Below are 16,500 nucleotides of genomic sequence, written 5' to 3' on the forward strand. Positions count from 1 at the left end.
GGCCTCACTCAGTGGGTTAAGGATCCAGCACTGCAGTGAACTGTGGTATAGATTGCAGATGTGACTCAAATCTGGTGTTGCTGTGACTGTGGTATAGGGCAGCAGCTGCAGCTCCGATTCAACCCCTAGACTGGGAACATCCATATGCCATAGGTGCAGGCCTAAAAAGCCAAAAAAAAAAAAAAAAATTATATATATATAAAATATATATATATGCTTATTATTTGCCTTTTTGAATCAAAGGAATCATTTGAGCACTGGGATGGGAAATAGGCTCTTTTTTTGGTTTATATGTATACAGCATACACGTATATTTTAACAACGTCAGGTTAGAATTTTGTTAGAGTAAATCAGGATCTGTTAAGAATAGTTTGAACAGGGGAGGAAACTTTAATCATCTGAGATATCTATCCATTATTTGTTATGCAATATTTAGTAGCAAACCTGTTATAATTTGAATTACATTACTGTCTCTTTTGACTATTTTGTTCAAAGGAATGAGGTTAATATTTACGTGTTTCAGATGGGATTCTTGGATAGAATAAGGGCTCCTGTTGAAATTTTATCACCATTCAGTGTTCATTGTGTGAGCAATCTCAGAGGGTGTCTTTGTTTGTTAAACCATTTTTTTTCCCATCCCACTGATTAATCAGAGCAAGCAAATGAAGAGCATGAAAATACCCAAATCTTTACTATGTATTTGTGGTTAAGACTTTCCTCTTTGTCTACCAAGAGGTTTGGTATTTGTCTAAAAGTACCAAACACTTGCATGAAGTTCACCTACCATCTCTGGGGGTAACAATCAAGACACTGTGATAATACAGATATCAAAATCACTTCCCTTTCCTAAGTGTGGTTTTAAAACAGAGCTAGGGCAATGTCCAAATGAAAACCCGTTGCACTCCTGCTCTATGCTAGGACTGGTCTGACATGAGCTGCAAAGAGGTGAGAACAGAATTAACCAGTAAGTGCTGTGTGTAGGATTATATTTACGTAGTATAGAAAATCTAATAAAAATTCAAGTGACAATATTAATCACCTAGAGTTGATTAATCCATATGTGCTGGGATGATTTAATTTCACCTAAGTAGTAGGCAAATATTGGAAGGTTTTCTATAAAGTCATAGGAGCTGGCAGGATGGGGAAGAAAGCTTTGCAGCCACATGTCTTACCTTCTCCTTGGGCTGTGTAATGACCATGCAGTGGATACCACCACATAAGAGATGTGATGAAAACCACAAGCTGCTTTTGGCCATGGAAAGTTAAACTATTAATTTTTTAAAGCTTTCCTTCCCAAGTAACTTTCTTGCTTTAACCAAAGTCCAGTGAACCATTTCTAAGTTCAATTTATGATTGGCTCACATGTTTTATGATTGGCTTCACGAACTGTGCTATTTTACCAGTTTTTTACAAGCCTCTCCTATGACTCCATGAACACTGACATCAAAATGTCATCAAAGACCCAAGTGTCCTCCATGCCCATCATCACCAGGAGGAAGAATTTCTAATTTTTCAAGAGAAAAGACAACACATCTGAAGCATTTAAATAATATATTCAAATCTAGAATTGAAAGAAAATGTAGTTCCAAAGATAATTCCATTTCTGCCTTTCTACATTAAATAAATAGGGAAATTATTTCCACTAGGAAGAATGTGGGTTAAAGAGAAGATAATCTTTTATAATACCTTTTATCAACACATGGGATGGAGTTCCCTGGTGGCCTAAAGGTTACCGATACAGTGTTGTCACTGCTGTGGTTCGGGTTCAATACCCAGCCAGGGAAATTCCACATGCCATGGGTGAGGCAAAGAAATAAATAAATAGACAAAAGTGTTTGGGTTGTTTTTGTCAGCTGAACTTCTAATTTGCTAGGGAGTGTCAGGCCTTGAAGACTTCCAAATTCATTTTTCTTGTGGTACATGGCTGTGTAACATATTAATGGATGGCAAACACACACAATGGACATTCCGTCTTGAAATACAATACACTGCAAGTTTAAATCTGGTTTCTTTTCCCTTGTTCCGAGGCCCTGTATCAGACCCAAGCAAGTCAGTGTGCCTCGTGGGAATCCACAAAAGTAAGATTTTCTTTTCTGCTCTGAGTGTGAAGCTGAGGGATTATTTCTTTGTTAGCTTTCAGACTGCTATTAGCTGCAGCTAAGTCCAGCTACCAAGTTCCCATTTGTGAAAAGGCTGAATGGGGGAGACAGAACAGAGGGCATTGGTGAAGAGGCTCCCCAGACAGTGATGAAACATGACAGCTCTCAAAACTACAGCCTTCTAGCCCTAGTGACAAAGAACACTAAATGTTAAGATTAGTGTAGAAAAAAACAGAGCAGATGCACTAAAGGTAGGGGACAGTATTGTACATAGTTTTATTAATGATGCCTGATGTAGAAGACAGTGAAGACAAAGATGACACTGAGAAAGCACAGGAACAACTCTCTGTAGTTGTCTGCAAGTGGCTGACGAAGCCTCAGGAAAACACCAAGGTAGCCAACAGTTATTGCCTCATTTCTAATTGCAATCACCAACCTCTGCACAAGAGGTCAGGAAAAGCACATTACAGATCAAGCTCCTGAAATCATTTTCAGAAGAAATTATCAACACTAAATATTTGTAGCTACAAGTTCAGAGATTTTTGTGGCTCAAAAACCTTCACACATTGAGAGCTCCATCAGAGGAAGAAGCCCAAGAAAATCAATACAATTGCTCATCAGAAGATTGCCCACATTTTCTACTACGTGCAAAACAGAAAGCACCTTTATTATTAATAGCATTCTCTCCTCTTCAAGCTAGTAGGGAACATTATGTAAAACTGATCATCAGTGTTAAGAGACATATTACTGTAAGGTACTGAGATTCAATCAGGACTAATCATGTTGGGATTCATCATTACTGTTTTCTTTGGGTCTAAAAATCCTGGATACTCTAATTATTTTAAGTATCCCCAAAATAGATGATTTCTTTTGGCTTTACTATATCACTATGGAAATAAGTCCCCAAAGTAGCAGTTTTTTGAAATACTATGCAGAAACCAAATAACACTTAAAATTTAAACATATACGAAACACATGTATATCCATTTTCAGGGGATATACAAATCTTAAATAAAAACAGATAAAAACATTTTTGGATATAGAAAATGAAAATGCTGTTTCAGCATAAAATTTATTTTTCTGTGCTTATTTTACACAAAGACTCTAGGATACATGAGGCACATTACACCAGTGACGGTAAGTAGCCTTTTCAGCCTCTGTTTCTTTCTTCTTTAAATATAGACACTGACAGCAAAGATGGATTAGATGCAGTCTACTATTTCCTCAGTTGGCTCGCTTTTTAGAGAATTATAAACCATGAAATGAAACTGAGTAAATGTTGAAAGTTTATTGCAAGCAGCACCTGAGGCCAAGAAAAGAGAAACTTGGTTAAATAGAGAATGCACATATTTGCATTCAATACAGATGCGTATCCCCTCCTGGATGTGGGCTGTCGCATGCCTGCTGTCCAGTCAGGCCACAGGGATGCGTATGTGCGCCCTCCTTAGTGCTGATCAGCTGACAGTCCATGAGAGGAGAGAGAGGCAGTGGGAAAGCCAGTTCTTTGAACTTCAGAATATAGGCTGATTTTTTTGATCCTTATACACATGCTGTCATTGTTATTATTTACTGTTTTGATATCCTTTTCATAACAAAAAAAAAAAATTCAGGCACATGCTAAAAATTTTATTTCCCTAGCTACCAGAACATTCCCTTCACCCATCCATAAATTCTCCCCTTCCTGGCTTCCTATTCTTTTCTACTCTTCTGCTCTGCTGCAAAGTGAGGAGGCTTATTTGTCAAGATGCTCTCTGTCACACAGAAGTGATTTCTTCTTCTGCTCAAATGCCTGGAAGGCCCCTTCTATTGCCATTACTTTAAATATAAGGAGCTGGTCAATTCTAAATTCATCTGCAATTATATAATTATCATTTTTACATTCTGTTAAATCCAACTTTGAGCCTTCTAAGGTTTATTTCCTAAGAGGGAATCAATGAAGCAGACTCATTTGAGACATAAAGCCTTTCCCCTCCGTAACTTATATTGGCTTTTATATTTCAGTTCTTAAAAAAAAGAGTAAGGAATTCCTCAAACAAGTTTTCAAATACCAAACTGTGGGAAGTAAAAGATCAAAGCACAATAATAAGCAGTCTAACCTGATAAGTTATATTGATTAGTAGACTGTGTATCTTCCCCATCTGAAATCTCACTAATGAGGAGCAGTAGTGGTTGATCTTGAAATGCTTTGAAACTGTGATAGGCTCATATAGAAAGTAAATGAAGCAAAGAATATGCCTCAAATATAGTGCAAAAATAATTCTGCTAACGCCTTTGGTTTACTAATTAGTAATACACTCAGAGCCCCAAGATCTAAATGACTGAGACATTTAAATAATGAACAGAAAAGAAATGGGGGAAGATAATTTATTCCTACCTACTTCTAATTAATAAAAGCATTTGACTAGTAGCCCATCTCAGCATGTACTTGAGCTGAAGTTAAACTTTACTTAGGACAAATGTCAAGGGTAAGAGCTAATAGCCAAAGACTGGATCAAAACCACTGCCAGTCAACAAAGGAGGGTTTCAGGTATATTTTTATCACTTTGAGGGCCTTGACACATCAACAATTAACATTTATCCAGTGCCTACTCCATAAAGTCCCTGTTTTCTCCTGCAGAGGAATAAACTGCACTGCAACATTTTAAAGTGTCTGTTCTTATCAACAGTTGTAGGTACATACAAATATGAATTCCACATAAAACCTACCATAACTTCCAGTCACGTTGGCACATATAACAGCTCCAAAGAAGTTTGGAAAATACTTCTGGATTCTTGAAATAACTTTCTGGCATGCTGTGGTTGGATCTTTTCCTCTTCTCATATATTCCACAGCTTGGTAGCTGATTTAAACAGAGGCAAAACTTTGATATCACAGAATAAACTAATTCCAAATTTGGTTACTTGAGGTTAGAAACTGAAAACCATCAAAACTGCTACCTTTGATAGAATACAGTGCACATAAATGAACAGAAGTCCAACACTCCTGTGACAGTACCAATAGGAAAGGAAGTAAATTCTGATACCATGTCTATCTTTTCACCTAATCCACCCAGTCATTTCAGATGACTATCATTTTTGACTGTGGTTGAATAATGGTTAATTAGTAATAATAGCATGGGGCCAAAGTATAGAGGTTCTATGTAAATAAGAAATGGGCAGAGTTCCCCTTGTGGCTCAGTGGTAATGAAACCGACTAGTTTCCATGAGGATGTGGGTTCCATCCCTGGCCTCGCTCAGTGGGTTAAGGACCTGGTGTTGCTGTGAGCTGTGGTGTAGGTCGCAGATGCAGCTCAGATCCCGCATTGCTGTGGCTGTGGTATAAGCTGGTAGCTGCAGCTCTGATTTGACCCCTGGCCTGGGAACTTCCATATGCCTCGGATGTAACCCTTAAAGGAAAAAAAAAGAAATGGGGCTATAATCAGTGGGGAAAGCCCTGGGCATAAGCAACATATCTTGTTGTAAGGATTATCTTTAAGTAATTAATTGTAAACAGCGACTGCATTTTCCACTTTTCTCACTAATTATCACAGCTCCTTTATTCAGTGGTCTTACATAAATTATTCAAGTGGATCATAAGTATTCTCATCTGTGAAGTAGAGCGGACAGTATTATTCTATTTCAGAGGACTATGATTACTTAATTTGAATGATTATGATGGTCAAAATGATAACGTAAAGAGTTGGTAAGCAGGGTTTCTCAAAGCTCTCATACACACATATTCGGATTATGTGGCACAATGATTTTCTATCTTGACAGACAATATTGCCTCTAGGTCTGTAAAGTCACAGAGGCAGGAGGTCCCACCTTGGGAGAAAGCGCATCAGAATGTCACCATCCCCAGTGGCGGCAGCGGCTCCCGCGGTGTCGTCGGCGTAGGCCCCAGACCCAGGGATTGGCGAGTCTCCTATTCGACTTTGGAAGAGCACAGCAGGAGAGTTCAGGAGGAAAATCCAAGCAAGACAGTTATTTTAGGAAATGTAGCTACTCAGCCACTGACTACTGTTTCAGTAAATTCTTTATCAGAATACATATTTTTTCCTTCATTTTTCAACCTGGTTTTCAAGAACCTGCCTTCATTATACGAGTCAGACATAACAGCACAGGTTCATGGTGACTGTTCCACCATCTCCATCCTTTATCGCCTCAATTCTGGATTATCCCAACAGGTTCAAACTGGTTTTCCTCACCCAAAATCTATCCAGTGCCAGTGTTTTACCAAGGTTTTTCCTTGTAATAAACCTTCCATGCTTTTCTACTACTTTGGAAGAAAATCCAGAAATCCTTAAAGACCCCCTGAAATCTGGCTCTGGTCTTCCTCCCCCACAGCCTACAGACATGTTGTTTTGTCCCAGCCTTTGGAGCCCTGAACCTGAGCATGTACTACTGTGGATCCTTTAGTGACTTGTTCTGGATACCCCTGTCCCTCTCTTGGCTCAGGGTCAGCTCCCAGCACCTGTCCTGGCCTAATTAACCAGCTTAATCTGATCACATTGCATCTCTGACAGCTGCAGCTCTGGCTGACACCCCCCTCTCCTTTGCACTTAACAGCGACTAATTTATCTTCTGTCACAAAATCTTAGCTGTGAGGGTGGGGCTGTGCTTTGCATTCTGCATCCCCCATAGCACCAAGGACATACTGGTTGATACTCAATACATAGTTTTGAGATCTGTTCTTTTAGAAACACTAACCCAGGTATTTTGAATTTTATACCATTTGTAGATGTACCAGCAGCAGTATATCCCATCTTATGGATGACAACCATGCCTAGAAGTTAAAAAAACATATATCACTGTAGGTATCAGCTCTTAAGTGTACCTCAAATATAACCAAATAAAATAGAGCAGTTGGTCACATAAACATCCTCTACCACTAATTTCAGGTAGAAGACAGTCTTGGGAATACTGAAAATTATACTAGTGGTATAATTTGTGCTTTTTCATGACCTGGTTTCATAGCATCATTTCATAGACATCCTGTATCCTCTTCAAACTGAACACTTTTCAATGCCTTTTCAAAGGTAATGCCAAAGAGAATCACTGCTGTAGACTAATGGAAATTTTCAACATTATAGGACATGATTAGAAAGATCATTTGAATGTGGCAAACAACATAAAATTATTAAACAACTAAATATCAAAGATTTAAAAATTCCTAAGTGAAGAGTCATTAGATTTATATATAAGGTAATTTACCAAAATATACAAATATGAAAAGAACATGAGTGAGTGTGTGTGTGTGTTTTTCCTTTAGTAAGAAGTTAATCAGAATCACCCTCTGGTACATGAATAAGGTTAAAGAAATTAAGAACTACAGGAAGGCAATTAAAAATGGCTAAAGATTAACCATAAAACTATATAAAAGGCAAATTACCAATAGTATCATGACCGTAACTATCTCCTGTTTCTTTATAGGTAGAACCATCTCGCTTTAAGATATTAGGTGGTTTGTAGGGTCCACAGTATTTGGAGGCATCTGGTATAACATTCTGTAAACAAAATTTAAGTTCCATTTTTTTAGAAAGGATGACTTTAGAAATCAGCAAGGAGTTATGTACAATCGTAAACATTAGCAAGAAACCAAAAGGACATCTGGTAACTGAAAGATACGAATTCAAAGCCAAAGATTAGCTATGTCTTATGTGAACAGATGGATATAATTTTACTAAATAGCTCCTCTTGTCTTAGAATCACATAATATGGAATAGGCATCTATAATATCTGGAAAAGATCACCAGTTTTTCTCTATATATGCCAAAAATTCTCAGCATAATAGAAAATATAAAGGAAGGTTTTTTTAGATTAGGTTAGTTTTTTTTTAGATTTCCCAAAGAAATTAGGTACATGACCTGACCTTTAAATTTTAGAATTTGTTCCCTTGCTAAAGAATAGTTATTCAGAAATGTAAGGCAAAATCTATTTTAAAACCATCTATTTTTCAAAGGTAAGTTTATGTGAACATATTCTTTTATGAATGTTAAAGGCTCAAGAAAATAATCCAAATTCATAAATTTAGGTTGTGTACACGGATTGGTATTAAAACAAGGAAACTACAACTCATGTCTTATTCAGTCTCTCACTCAGTGCCTCCCATGACCTGGTTTCATGCAGCTGCCTCTCTCAAGTGACTCCCTGGTTACTCAAAGGTACTTAGGATTTGGCCAAGAAATAGATGAGAGACTAAGACAACCCCAGAAGGACTCTGGATGGCAAAGACAAACTGATTTAGGCTAAAAGTTTCATTGGCTTAAAGACAAATTATCTTTCTAGTATCATAATAGACACCTAACAGTATAAATCGTCAAGTTAAATACGGGCAAGACACTGAGTATGTTTCACATAGATAAAATATAAGAAATATTTTAGACTAATAGTTTCCAAACTTTGCCTTCACTCTTTGAAACCACTCCCAGGGACCTAGCAGTTCCCCAGTCCCAATGTGGACTGGACGCGCAGCCTGGGAGATTTCAAGAACATTCATGCCCAGACTCGGCTTACATCATTGGTTCCAGAGTGCAAACAGGGTGCTAACTAGCCCTGTAGGCATCAGGTAGGCGACTGAGAGCAGAAGGGATGTCAACTAATACTTTCAAATAACTTACTTTAAGAAAAATCATACATACGTACCCTCCAGTAATTTGGTTGGCAGTTCTGAGCAAGCCAGTCTGCATGGAGAGCCTGAGAAACACTGGTGGATAAATCCTCATTGATAAACCCCATGCTTTCGGCAAACTTGGTGGCTGGAGATTGGGAAGAAAAATGTAGACGAGTTAGGTATTGTCCTTTAAATAAAACATCTGTACAGGAAGTGCTGTGGGTCAGCCTTCTCATACATGGTGCACAACCAGGAGCTGTAGCCACTGGCCTATGCCACAGCCATGTGGGATCAGAGCTGTGTCTGTGACCTACACCACAGCTCAGGGCAATGCCGGATCCTTAACCCACTGAGCAAGGCCAGGGATCAAACCTGTGTCCTCCTGGATACTAGTCAGATCCGTTTCTGCTAAGCCACAACCAGAATTCCAAACAGACTTTTAAGGGAGGATTCAGACATGAAGAGTTGTGTGGGCTTCAGTTTCTAGACCTCAGCTTCCATACGTCCTTCCTAACATGGATCTGCTGAGACCCTTGTTTGTGGGGGGGAGTTCTTTCCCACGTCCCCTACAGAATCTTCCCTCTTCTGTTTTTTTTACAGAAGGAAAGGCACACCTGAGCAGCAGTGGATCTCACTGCTCTAACTGAGGAGGAAATGCCCAGTGTGTGAAAAATAGGAGATACCAAACAAAGGGCCACTGGCTTCCCTGAATGAGGGACAGATCCTTTGCCAGGTAGTTTTCATTTTGTACTTTAACACAATCTAAGGCTGCCAACTGGAGCTGTTCACTAATACACGGTTAAGAATGCTTTTTGATTACAGATCACTGTATGATTTTTTTGATTTATATAACCTGGAATGTGTTCAAGGAAGTGTCATTGCTATAGCAAAACTCCTTCTGTCCCTATCTTCTGTTACCCTACACCCCTTGGGTCTTACACCCATAAAGATGTAGCATGAGAACAGAAATAACACTGATTCCTGTCTCCCTCCAACAGCTACTCATCTGTTGGTAATAAACTGATTTTTTTTAAATCCTATTTTAAACATGAAGAAAGTACAATTAGAAGTAACAAGTAGACATGAAGTAAAACAGCTCACATTTGACTTAGGTCTGCTTTTCGCCACTATTTGATACTGAGTCCTTTTTCACAGTGAAGACTATAGACAAAAGACTACATAAAAATTGAGTACAGTTAAAATATACCTGCCTCTCCTGCTAATAGGGTGTGTGTGGTATGTTCCAGTACTTTCCGTGCCACACCAATGGCATTTTTAATTCGTCTAAGATCTCCTACTGCTCCTACGTTCATCGTAGTGCTGTAAGAAAAAAAAAATGTAGTAAGGTATACTAAGATATCTTTATAGGTTTGTATATTTTTAAAAAATTGCTTTAAAGCTATAGTGTTTTGTAGGTTAAACTCCACCGTCTCAACATAGAAGTGACGGCCCATCCCTCAAGTTCCCACAAACTTCCATCACTGGACATATTAACGAACAAACAGAAAATCAATTTACCACATAGTCTCAAAGTACTGAAATTCTCAGTTTCTCCTGGCCAGTTTTAAATAGGGCTTTTGAAGGGGGTTTTAAGGCTTCAGGTCAGGGAAACCACAGCATTTATGGTTGGCAGGTAGAGGATGGTTTACCAGGTCAGAGGTGTGTTTTTGTACCTCGGAGTGCTCCCTGTTCTAAGGAGACTACCTACTCCATGTACTCCTTCTAGGATGATCATGATTTTCTTCCTTTCTTTTTTCAAAAAAAAATTTATTGAGGTAGAGTTCATTTACAATGTTTTATTAGTTTCAAGGATATAGCAAAATGATTCAATTATACATACATACATATATATATTCTTTTTTAATATTCCTTTCCATTATAGGTTTTTATAAGATATTGAGTATAGTTCCCTATGCCATACAGGTCCTTGTTCTTTACTTATTTTATACATAGTAGTGTGTATATGTTAATCCCAAACTCCTGATTTATTCCCCCTCTCACCCCTTTAGTAAGTATAAGTTTGTTTTCTATGTCTGTGGGTCTATTTCTGTTTTGTATAAACTCATGATTATTTTTTTAGATGCCACAAATACATGATATATATTTGTCTTTTTCCACCTGACCTCATTTAATATAATCTCTAGGTCTGTCCATGTTGCTGCAAGTGTCATGATTTTTTTTATTTGAGAAGGAAACGCCTTGTGTTTGGAAAGGCCAAGTACAATACCCTAGGGGTTTTGATCTACAACAAAACTTACAGATTTGTCCACCTTGTTCTCAGTAGAAGACTAATCAACTATAAATGTAATTGGACATGAAGCGAACACACAGAGATAAACAAGGTTCTGCTGAAGGGCCTTCTTACCCGTCCATGATCATGGCATCCAGCGTGGTCTCTCCAGATTCATCAGGACTGCCCCCAAAGCCCACGGTGCCATCACACTGCTCCCTCTCACATGCCGCACAGCCACTCTCAACCGCATCCAGCGCAGAACCTCCAGATGCTAATGTCCTCCATGCTGGTAATCAGATCCCAATATACTGACTTTTCTTTCAATGCCAAATGCAACAAACCAAAAATATCCTGAAAACTCCTATTTTAAAGAATGTTTTCACATTTACACTAAGTTATAGCAAAGAAGAGTGATATAGACAAAATTGTATAACAACCCTTTCCCTTGAAGAGATCAAACACTTGGCTACTGATGCAAAGTGAGAGGTTTTTCACTTATTAATATCTGCTTCTACTGTGTGTGAGAAAATAAGTATTCTCTCCTTCAGTTTAAAAAGAAATTACAATTTAAGCTACTAAAAGACAAATTGAAAATTCATTAAATCAGAGCTTCATCAATTTCTTCTGCATAATCAGATTTTTAAAAATATACCTATGGGAGTTCCCACGTGGCTCAACAGGTTAAGAACACAATGCTGTCTCTGTGAGAACGCAGGTTCCATCCCTGGCCTTGCTCAGTGGGTTAAAGATATGGCATAGGTTGCAGAAACGGCTTAGATCCCGTGTTGTCACAGCTGTGGCATAGGCCACAGCTTCACCTCCAATTTGACCCAGGGCCCAGGAACTTCATATACCACAGGTGCGGCCATAAAAAGAAAAAAATGTGTATATATATGCCTATGTTTTTATTGAAGTAACATCTATCATAGGAAGTCTCAGTCACAAAGAGTAACAGCAAATAATTACAACGTGAACTTCAAGTAAATTAATTCACTTAATCTTTGAGGTACTGTACAATTACTGTCTTCATTCTAAATAGGAGGAAATAGACCCAGAGAGGTTATTTGGTCAAGGTCACACAGCTAGTAGGTAGCAGAGGCCACGATTCAAAAGTAGTCATTTTCGGCTCCAGTGGCCATGCTTTTAGCATTAAACTAAGCTCTGCAGAGCTCCACACATCAAAAAAGGGGGGAAATAAAACCCTTCAATGGTTGATTTCCTTTTTGGAAATCCCACGGCATGTGGTAGTTCCTAGGCCAGGGATCAAATCTGTACCAACGCAACAGCTGGAGCCACTTCAGTGACAATGCCAGATACTTAACCTGCTCCTGTTCCCTTAACCAAGGGAACTCCAATGGCCAATTTATTCATTTGTAAAAACAGAATTCCTTGAAAGTTAATGCTAGTATTGGTAAGAATTTAAGTATCATTACTGAATACTGACAAGTTTGCAAGTATATTTGTAGAATTGAATAGAGGCCACATACCCAGAATCGTCCCCTGCCTGGGAGCCCTGCACTTTCTTTTCTGTCTCATTATTGCTGGAAGTTTCTCTCACAGCCTTTTTCCTCATTTTTTCTGAAGTATATACACTGCTTATAGCATGCAAACTTGGCTCCATCAAGTTCTAAAGTCAGTTCAGCCCAGAAGATGATATTAGCTGCCTCAAACAGCAGAGAAGAGGTCTGAAACAACCCCTAGGGAAGTATGCCTTGAATGAAACAGTATACAGAATAATAAGAAAAGGGCAAGATAATAGTATGTACAGGATGACAACAAAGGACATAAGACAGGCATGTGACTCAGATTGAGCCTAAGGACAGTAAATCAGGGAAGAGGTGACACTTTAGTTTAGTAGTTCTCAATCCTAGCTGCAAATCAACATCACTTAGGCAGCTTAAACAAACAAAAAATCTGATACTTTGGTTCCCACAGTGAAATCAAAATCTCAGGAGGTGGGGCCCAGGGACAGGATTTTTGAGATCTTAGGATGACTTTAATGTATAACCAAGACTGGAACCCTGTATTTCAGGTGGAAAATACATGTCAGCATGTAGCAAAAAAAAAAAAAGTAAATGTAAATGTAAGAAGAGTACGCTTTGGAAATTATTAGGCATTTGTCAAGCTTAAGAAGACCGTATTGGTTAGATGTAAGGGGTTAGAAAAGAGAGGTGGGCAGGGAACACAACCCCTGAAAAGACTAGATGTCAGGCAAAAGACGGCCTAGGAGCTCAGTGGAAGAGTTTGAGCAGAAAAGCTATAACTGCTTTAGGTCAGCAGCAGAGTGGAAAATATCTCGTGACTGGTGATTATAGGGGCTGAATAGAGGGAGTCGTCCAAAAATTGAGGCTCTAAAATGCAGCAGCGACAGGGTGGATGGTCAACTGCAAGAGACGCCGCGACGTAGCGGGTGCAGGCGAGACTGCGGAACCCGTGGCCGGCTCTGGCCGGCGCCGCCCTCCCGGCTCCCAGCACCTCGGTGGGGAAGGCCGGCGGTCCGCCCCTCCCGCAAGCTGTCGCAACAGAGTCCCCGTACAGGCTGCCGCCCCGCACCTGCTTGGGTTGCATTCCTGAAAGGCCAAGTGTTGACGATCAGCGGCAGAGGGCTGGAGCTGCGTACCGGGGCTGCGCCGAGCAGCAGCATCAGCAGCAGGATCGGTTTCTGCGCCATGGCTGCGAGCCAGGAAGGAGCTGAGAAAGGTCACAGCCGCCACCAGAGGTCACAGTAGCCGTGGCCGCCGCAGATCCCCGGTCCGCGACCCAAAACTCGCGATCCCCGGAGCCCCGCCCACCTGGACCCACGCCCACTTCCTTGGGGCCCGGCTCGGGCTCGTCAAACTCTCGCGAGACGTGTTTTACTCCCCGGGTCGCCTTGGGTTCCTCTTTAATTCCGTTTTATGTCTACGCAGATGATTTGATTTGATTTTTTAATGCTCAAGCGAAAGTTAGCATGAAATTACACAGCCTTGGCTTACACGACCCTTGGAACTTTTGAGTTTGCTTTTAACTTGTTAGCCTCTTATTAAAAATTGGAGTTGGTAAATTTATGACACTCGCAGTGTGCTGGGTGGGGTTCCTGGCCGCAGAGAGCTGGGTGGTTAAGTATAGGTGAAACGTGAGTGCTTAGAGCCAGGTTTATTTTAGTTTTCTCCCGCCCATGCCTTCAGTCTTCTTTCCACCGCTTCTTTTTGTAGGACGTACTCTCGTTGTTAATCTGTGAGTCGGAAGAAAAAGAAACTGCCTGAAGAAGCAGAAATTAACTGCACAGTTTACTGAAGTGTACCTACCTTCCTGCACCTCCAGGGCTAGAAGCCACCTCCATTCCTTTTTGAACGTGTTTTACCTCCTGCCTGCACCATTAAGTACTTAATAAACGTTTGAATGAAGGCAGAATGGAGACTTTACCTTGTTGAAAGATGAACTGAGGCAAGTTAAAGATTTTGGAAGCTTTTTAAGTAGCCATACCATGAAACATAAGTATTGTTGAAAAGTTCATTTATAACTTTTACATATGTATTTAGTCTACTTGCTCAACATTTAGATTTGCTCTTGGAAATGTCATGACACAGTAACAGCTAATTTTAAGTTATCTTTCTTGATGACAAAGTCTGCAATAGCGATAATGAGCTTATTTATATTTTAGTAAACCGAGGTAGAATAAGAGTATTATATTTAATGCTGATAGCACCAAAGACTTGCCTATTGTAATTAAATCGACAAAATTAGGTTTTATTTACTGGGGATTTTCCTACATCACGTGAACTTGAAAAACATTTGAATTAGTTTCTATATTTCTTCAAGTATACTTGATTTATGTAGTGTTTGTCTTTAAGCCAGTTAAATATAGAGCTCTTTACAAGTTAATTTTGGCAATGCCATCCAGAGGTTAAATAGAAATCACACATCTGGAGAGAGGACAAGATGGCGGAGGAGTAGGGGGACACGCTCGCCCTCTCCCACAAACACAACAAAAAAAGCACATCTACAGAAGAAATGACTCGCACAGAACAACAACCAATCGCTGGCAGAGGAACCTAAACTCCAATAACGGCAAGAAGTTCGTGACATTATTGGGCAGAACGGGAGAAAAGAGGAGAGTGAGAGAAGGTGAATCCGAGCGGGACGGGCGCTCCCGAAAGGGAACTGCGGAGGAGAAAGGGATCCCGCACCCTGGAAAGTCTCCTACCGGGGGAAAGATCAAACGAACGGGAGGAATCTCCAGATGCAGAGAAGAGTGTAGCAGTAAGTCGGAGTACGGAAAAACGATCAAGAACCCAACGGACCATCTGAACTACGGGCACAGTCACCAAAAATTGAGACGCCTGGGTGGGGGCTGGGCACCGAATCCTCGGCTCCAGAGGTTAGTCCCCGGGAAAGGGCCGGGGGACGCCTGGGTGGGGGCTGGGCACCGAGACCTCAGCTCTGAAGGTTGGTCCCCGAGAGGGGGCCGGGGGACGCCTGGGTTGGGGCTGGGCACAGAGACCTCGCCTCCGAAGGTTAGTCCCCAAGAAAGGGCCGGGGGGCGCCGCCTGGGTGGGGGCTGGGCACCGAGACCTCGGCTCCAGAGATTAGTCCCCGGGCTAGGGGGCGGGGAAGAGCGGAAACTGCTTGGGAGGTCTCTAAACCATTTGACGGGGCAGAGACTGCCTGGGAGACTAGAAAACAAAGCTGTCGCAGAGGAAGGGAGCAATACTCTAGGGGCGGGGAAGTGGAAAGCCGCCTCAGAGGGAACCTGGGAGAAGAGCCTGGTCTGCGCCCGTGCTGGGGAGGGGAGAGAAGAAGGGGTGGGTCCCCATAGAATACCCCCCACGCCACAGCAAGCTTACAGGCCCGCTAGCTAGCAGAAAGCTGTGCTTCCCAGTGCATTCCCTCCCCCCACCCCCGCCACCCCCTACGCTCTCGCCGAACCTGGGGCTGCCTGCCATCCAGGAGGGCTGGCCTCAACAATTGCCTGAAGCCTACCACCGCAGGGGCTCTCCCTGCACAGGCCTGCTTGCCCTTTGGAGGGGCTACACTTCCACAGAGCAGCACCAAACACCACCAGGCCCCTAGAAAAGGCCTGCAGCCCAGAAAAGCTAGAACAAGCCTAGCCAGGCCGTGAATAGATCGACCTAATTCTCCGACGGTTTTTCTGAGACGGGCTCCCCCGGGGAGGAGCCTCTTGAGTCTCCAAGGGCCTTGCTACACGCCCAAGACCCCAGGGGGTGCTAAGACCTAGTGGACCAGCTGCATAGGACTGCCAGCTCCAGGCAGGACCCCCTGCAGCCCAGAAAAGCTGCAACAAGCCTGGCCGAATTGGGAAAAGATCTCAGACGGTCTCTCTGAGTCGGGCTGTCCTGGGGAGGAACCTCTTGAGTCTCCAAGGGCCCTGCTACCCGCCCAAGACCCCAAGGGGTGCTGAGACCTAGTGGACCAGCTGCATAGGACTGCCAGCTCCAGGCAGGACCCCCTGCAGCCCAGAAAAGCTGCAACAAGCCTGGCGGAATCGGGAAAAGATCTCAGACGGTCTTTCTGAGTCAGGCTGTCCTGGGGAGGAGCCTCTTGAGTCTCCAAGGGCCCTGCTACCCGCCCAAGAC

The 16,500-nt window shown here is 41.6% G+C and overlaps 1 protein-coding gene across 1 annotated transcript; it reads right to left on the reverse strand.

Moving 5' to 3' along the window:
- AGA (aspartylglucosaminidase) lies at positions 3,130–14,796 on the reverse strand. The gene is made up of 9 exons (XM_001927332.7): positions 13,478–14,796; positions 11,057–11,210; positions 9,899–10,011; positions 8,724–8,836; positions 7,471–7,585; positions 6,789–6,864; positions 5,904–6,011; positions 4,806–4,939; positions 3,130–3,402 (listed from the first exon to the last, which is right to left on the reverse strand). The coding sequence occupies exons 1-9, from the start codon at positions 13,593–13,595 to the stop codon at positions 3,302–3,304; spliced, it is 1,032 nt and encodes a 343-aa protein (XP_001927367.2). The 5' UTR covers positions 13,596–14,796; the 3' UTR covers positions 3,130–3,301.

The sequence above is a fragment of the Sus scrofa genome, chromosome 15 (assembly GCF_000003025.6).
Source record: "Sus scrofa isolate TJ Tabasco breed Duroc chromosome 15, Sscrofa11.1, whole genome shotgun sequence".
NCBI classification, from domain to species: Eukaryota; Metazoa; Chordata; class Mammalia; order Artiodactyla; family Suidae; genus Sus; species Sus scrofa.

Excerpts from the sequence above, each read along its gene's own strand:
- AGA (XM_001927332.7), bottom strand. The coding sequence starts at position 13,595 with ATGGCGCAGAAACCGATCCTGCTGCTGATGCTGCTGCTCGGCGCAGCC. Across the intron at positions 11,211-13,477 it reads CAGGAATGCAACCCAAGCAG|CATGGAGGACATTAGCATCT; the intron begins GTGCGGGGCGGC and ends TCTGATTACCAG. Across the intron at positions 6,865-7,470 it reads TTACGGTCATGATACTATTG|GCATGGTTGTCATCCATAAG; the intron begins GTAATTTGCCTT and ends TTTAACTTCTAG.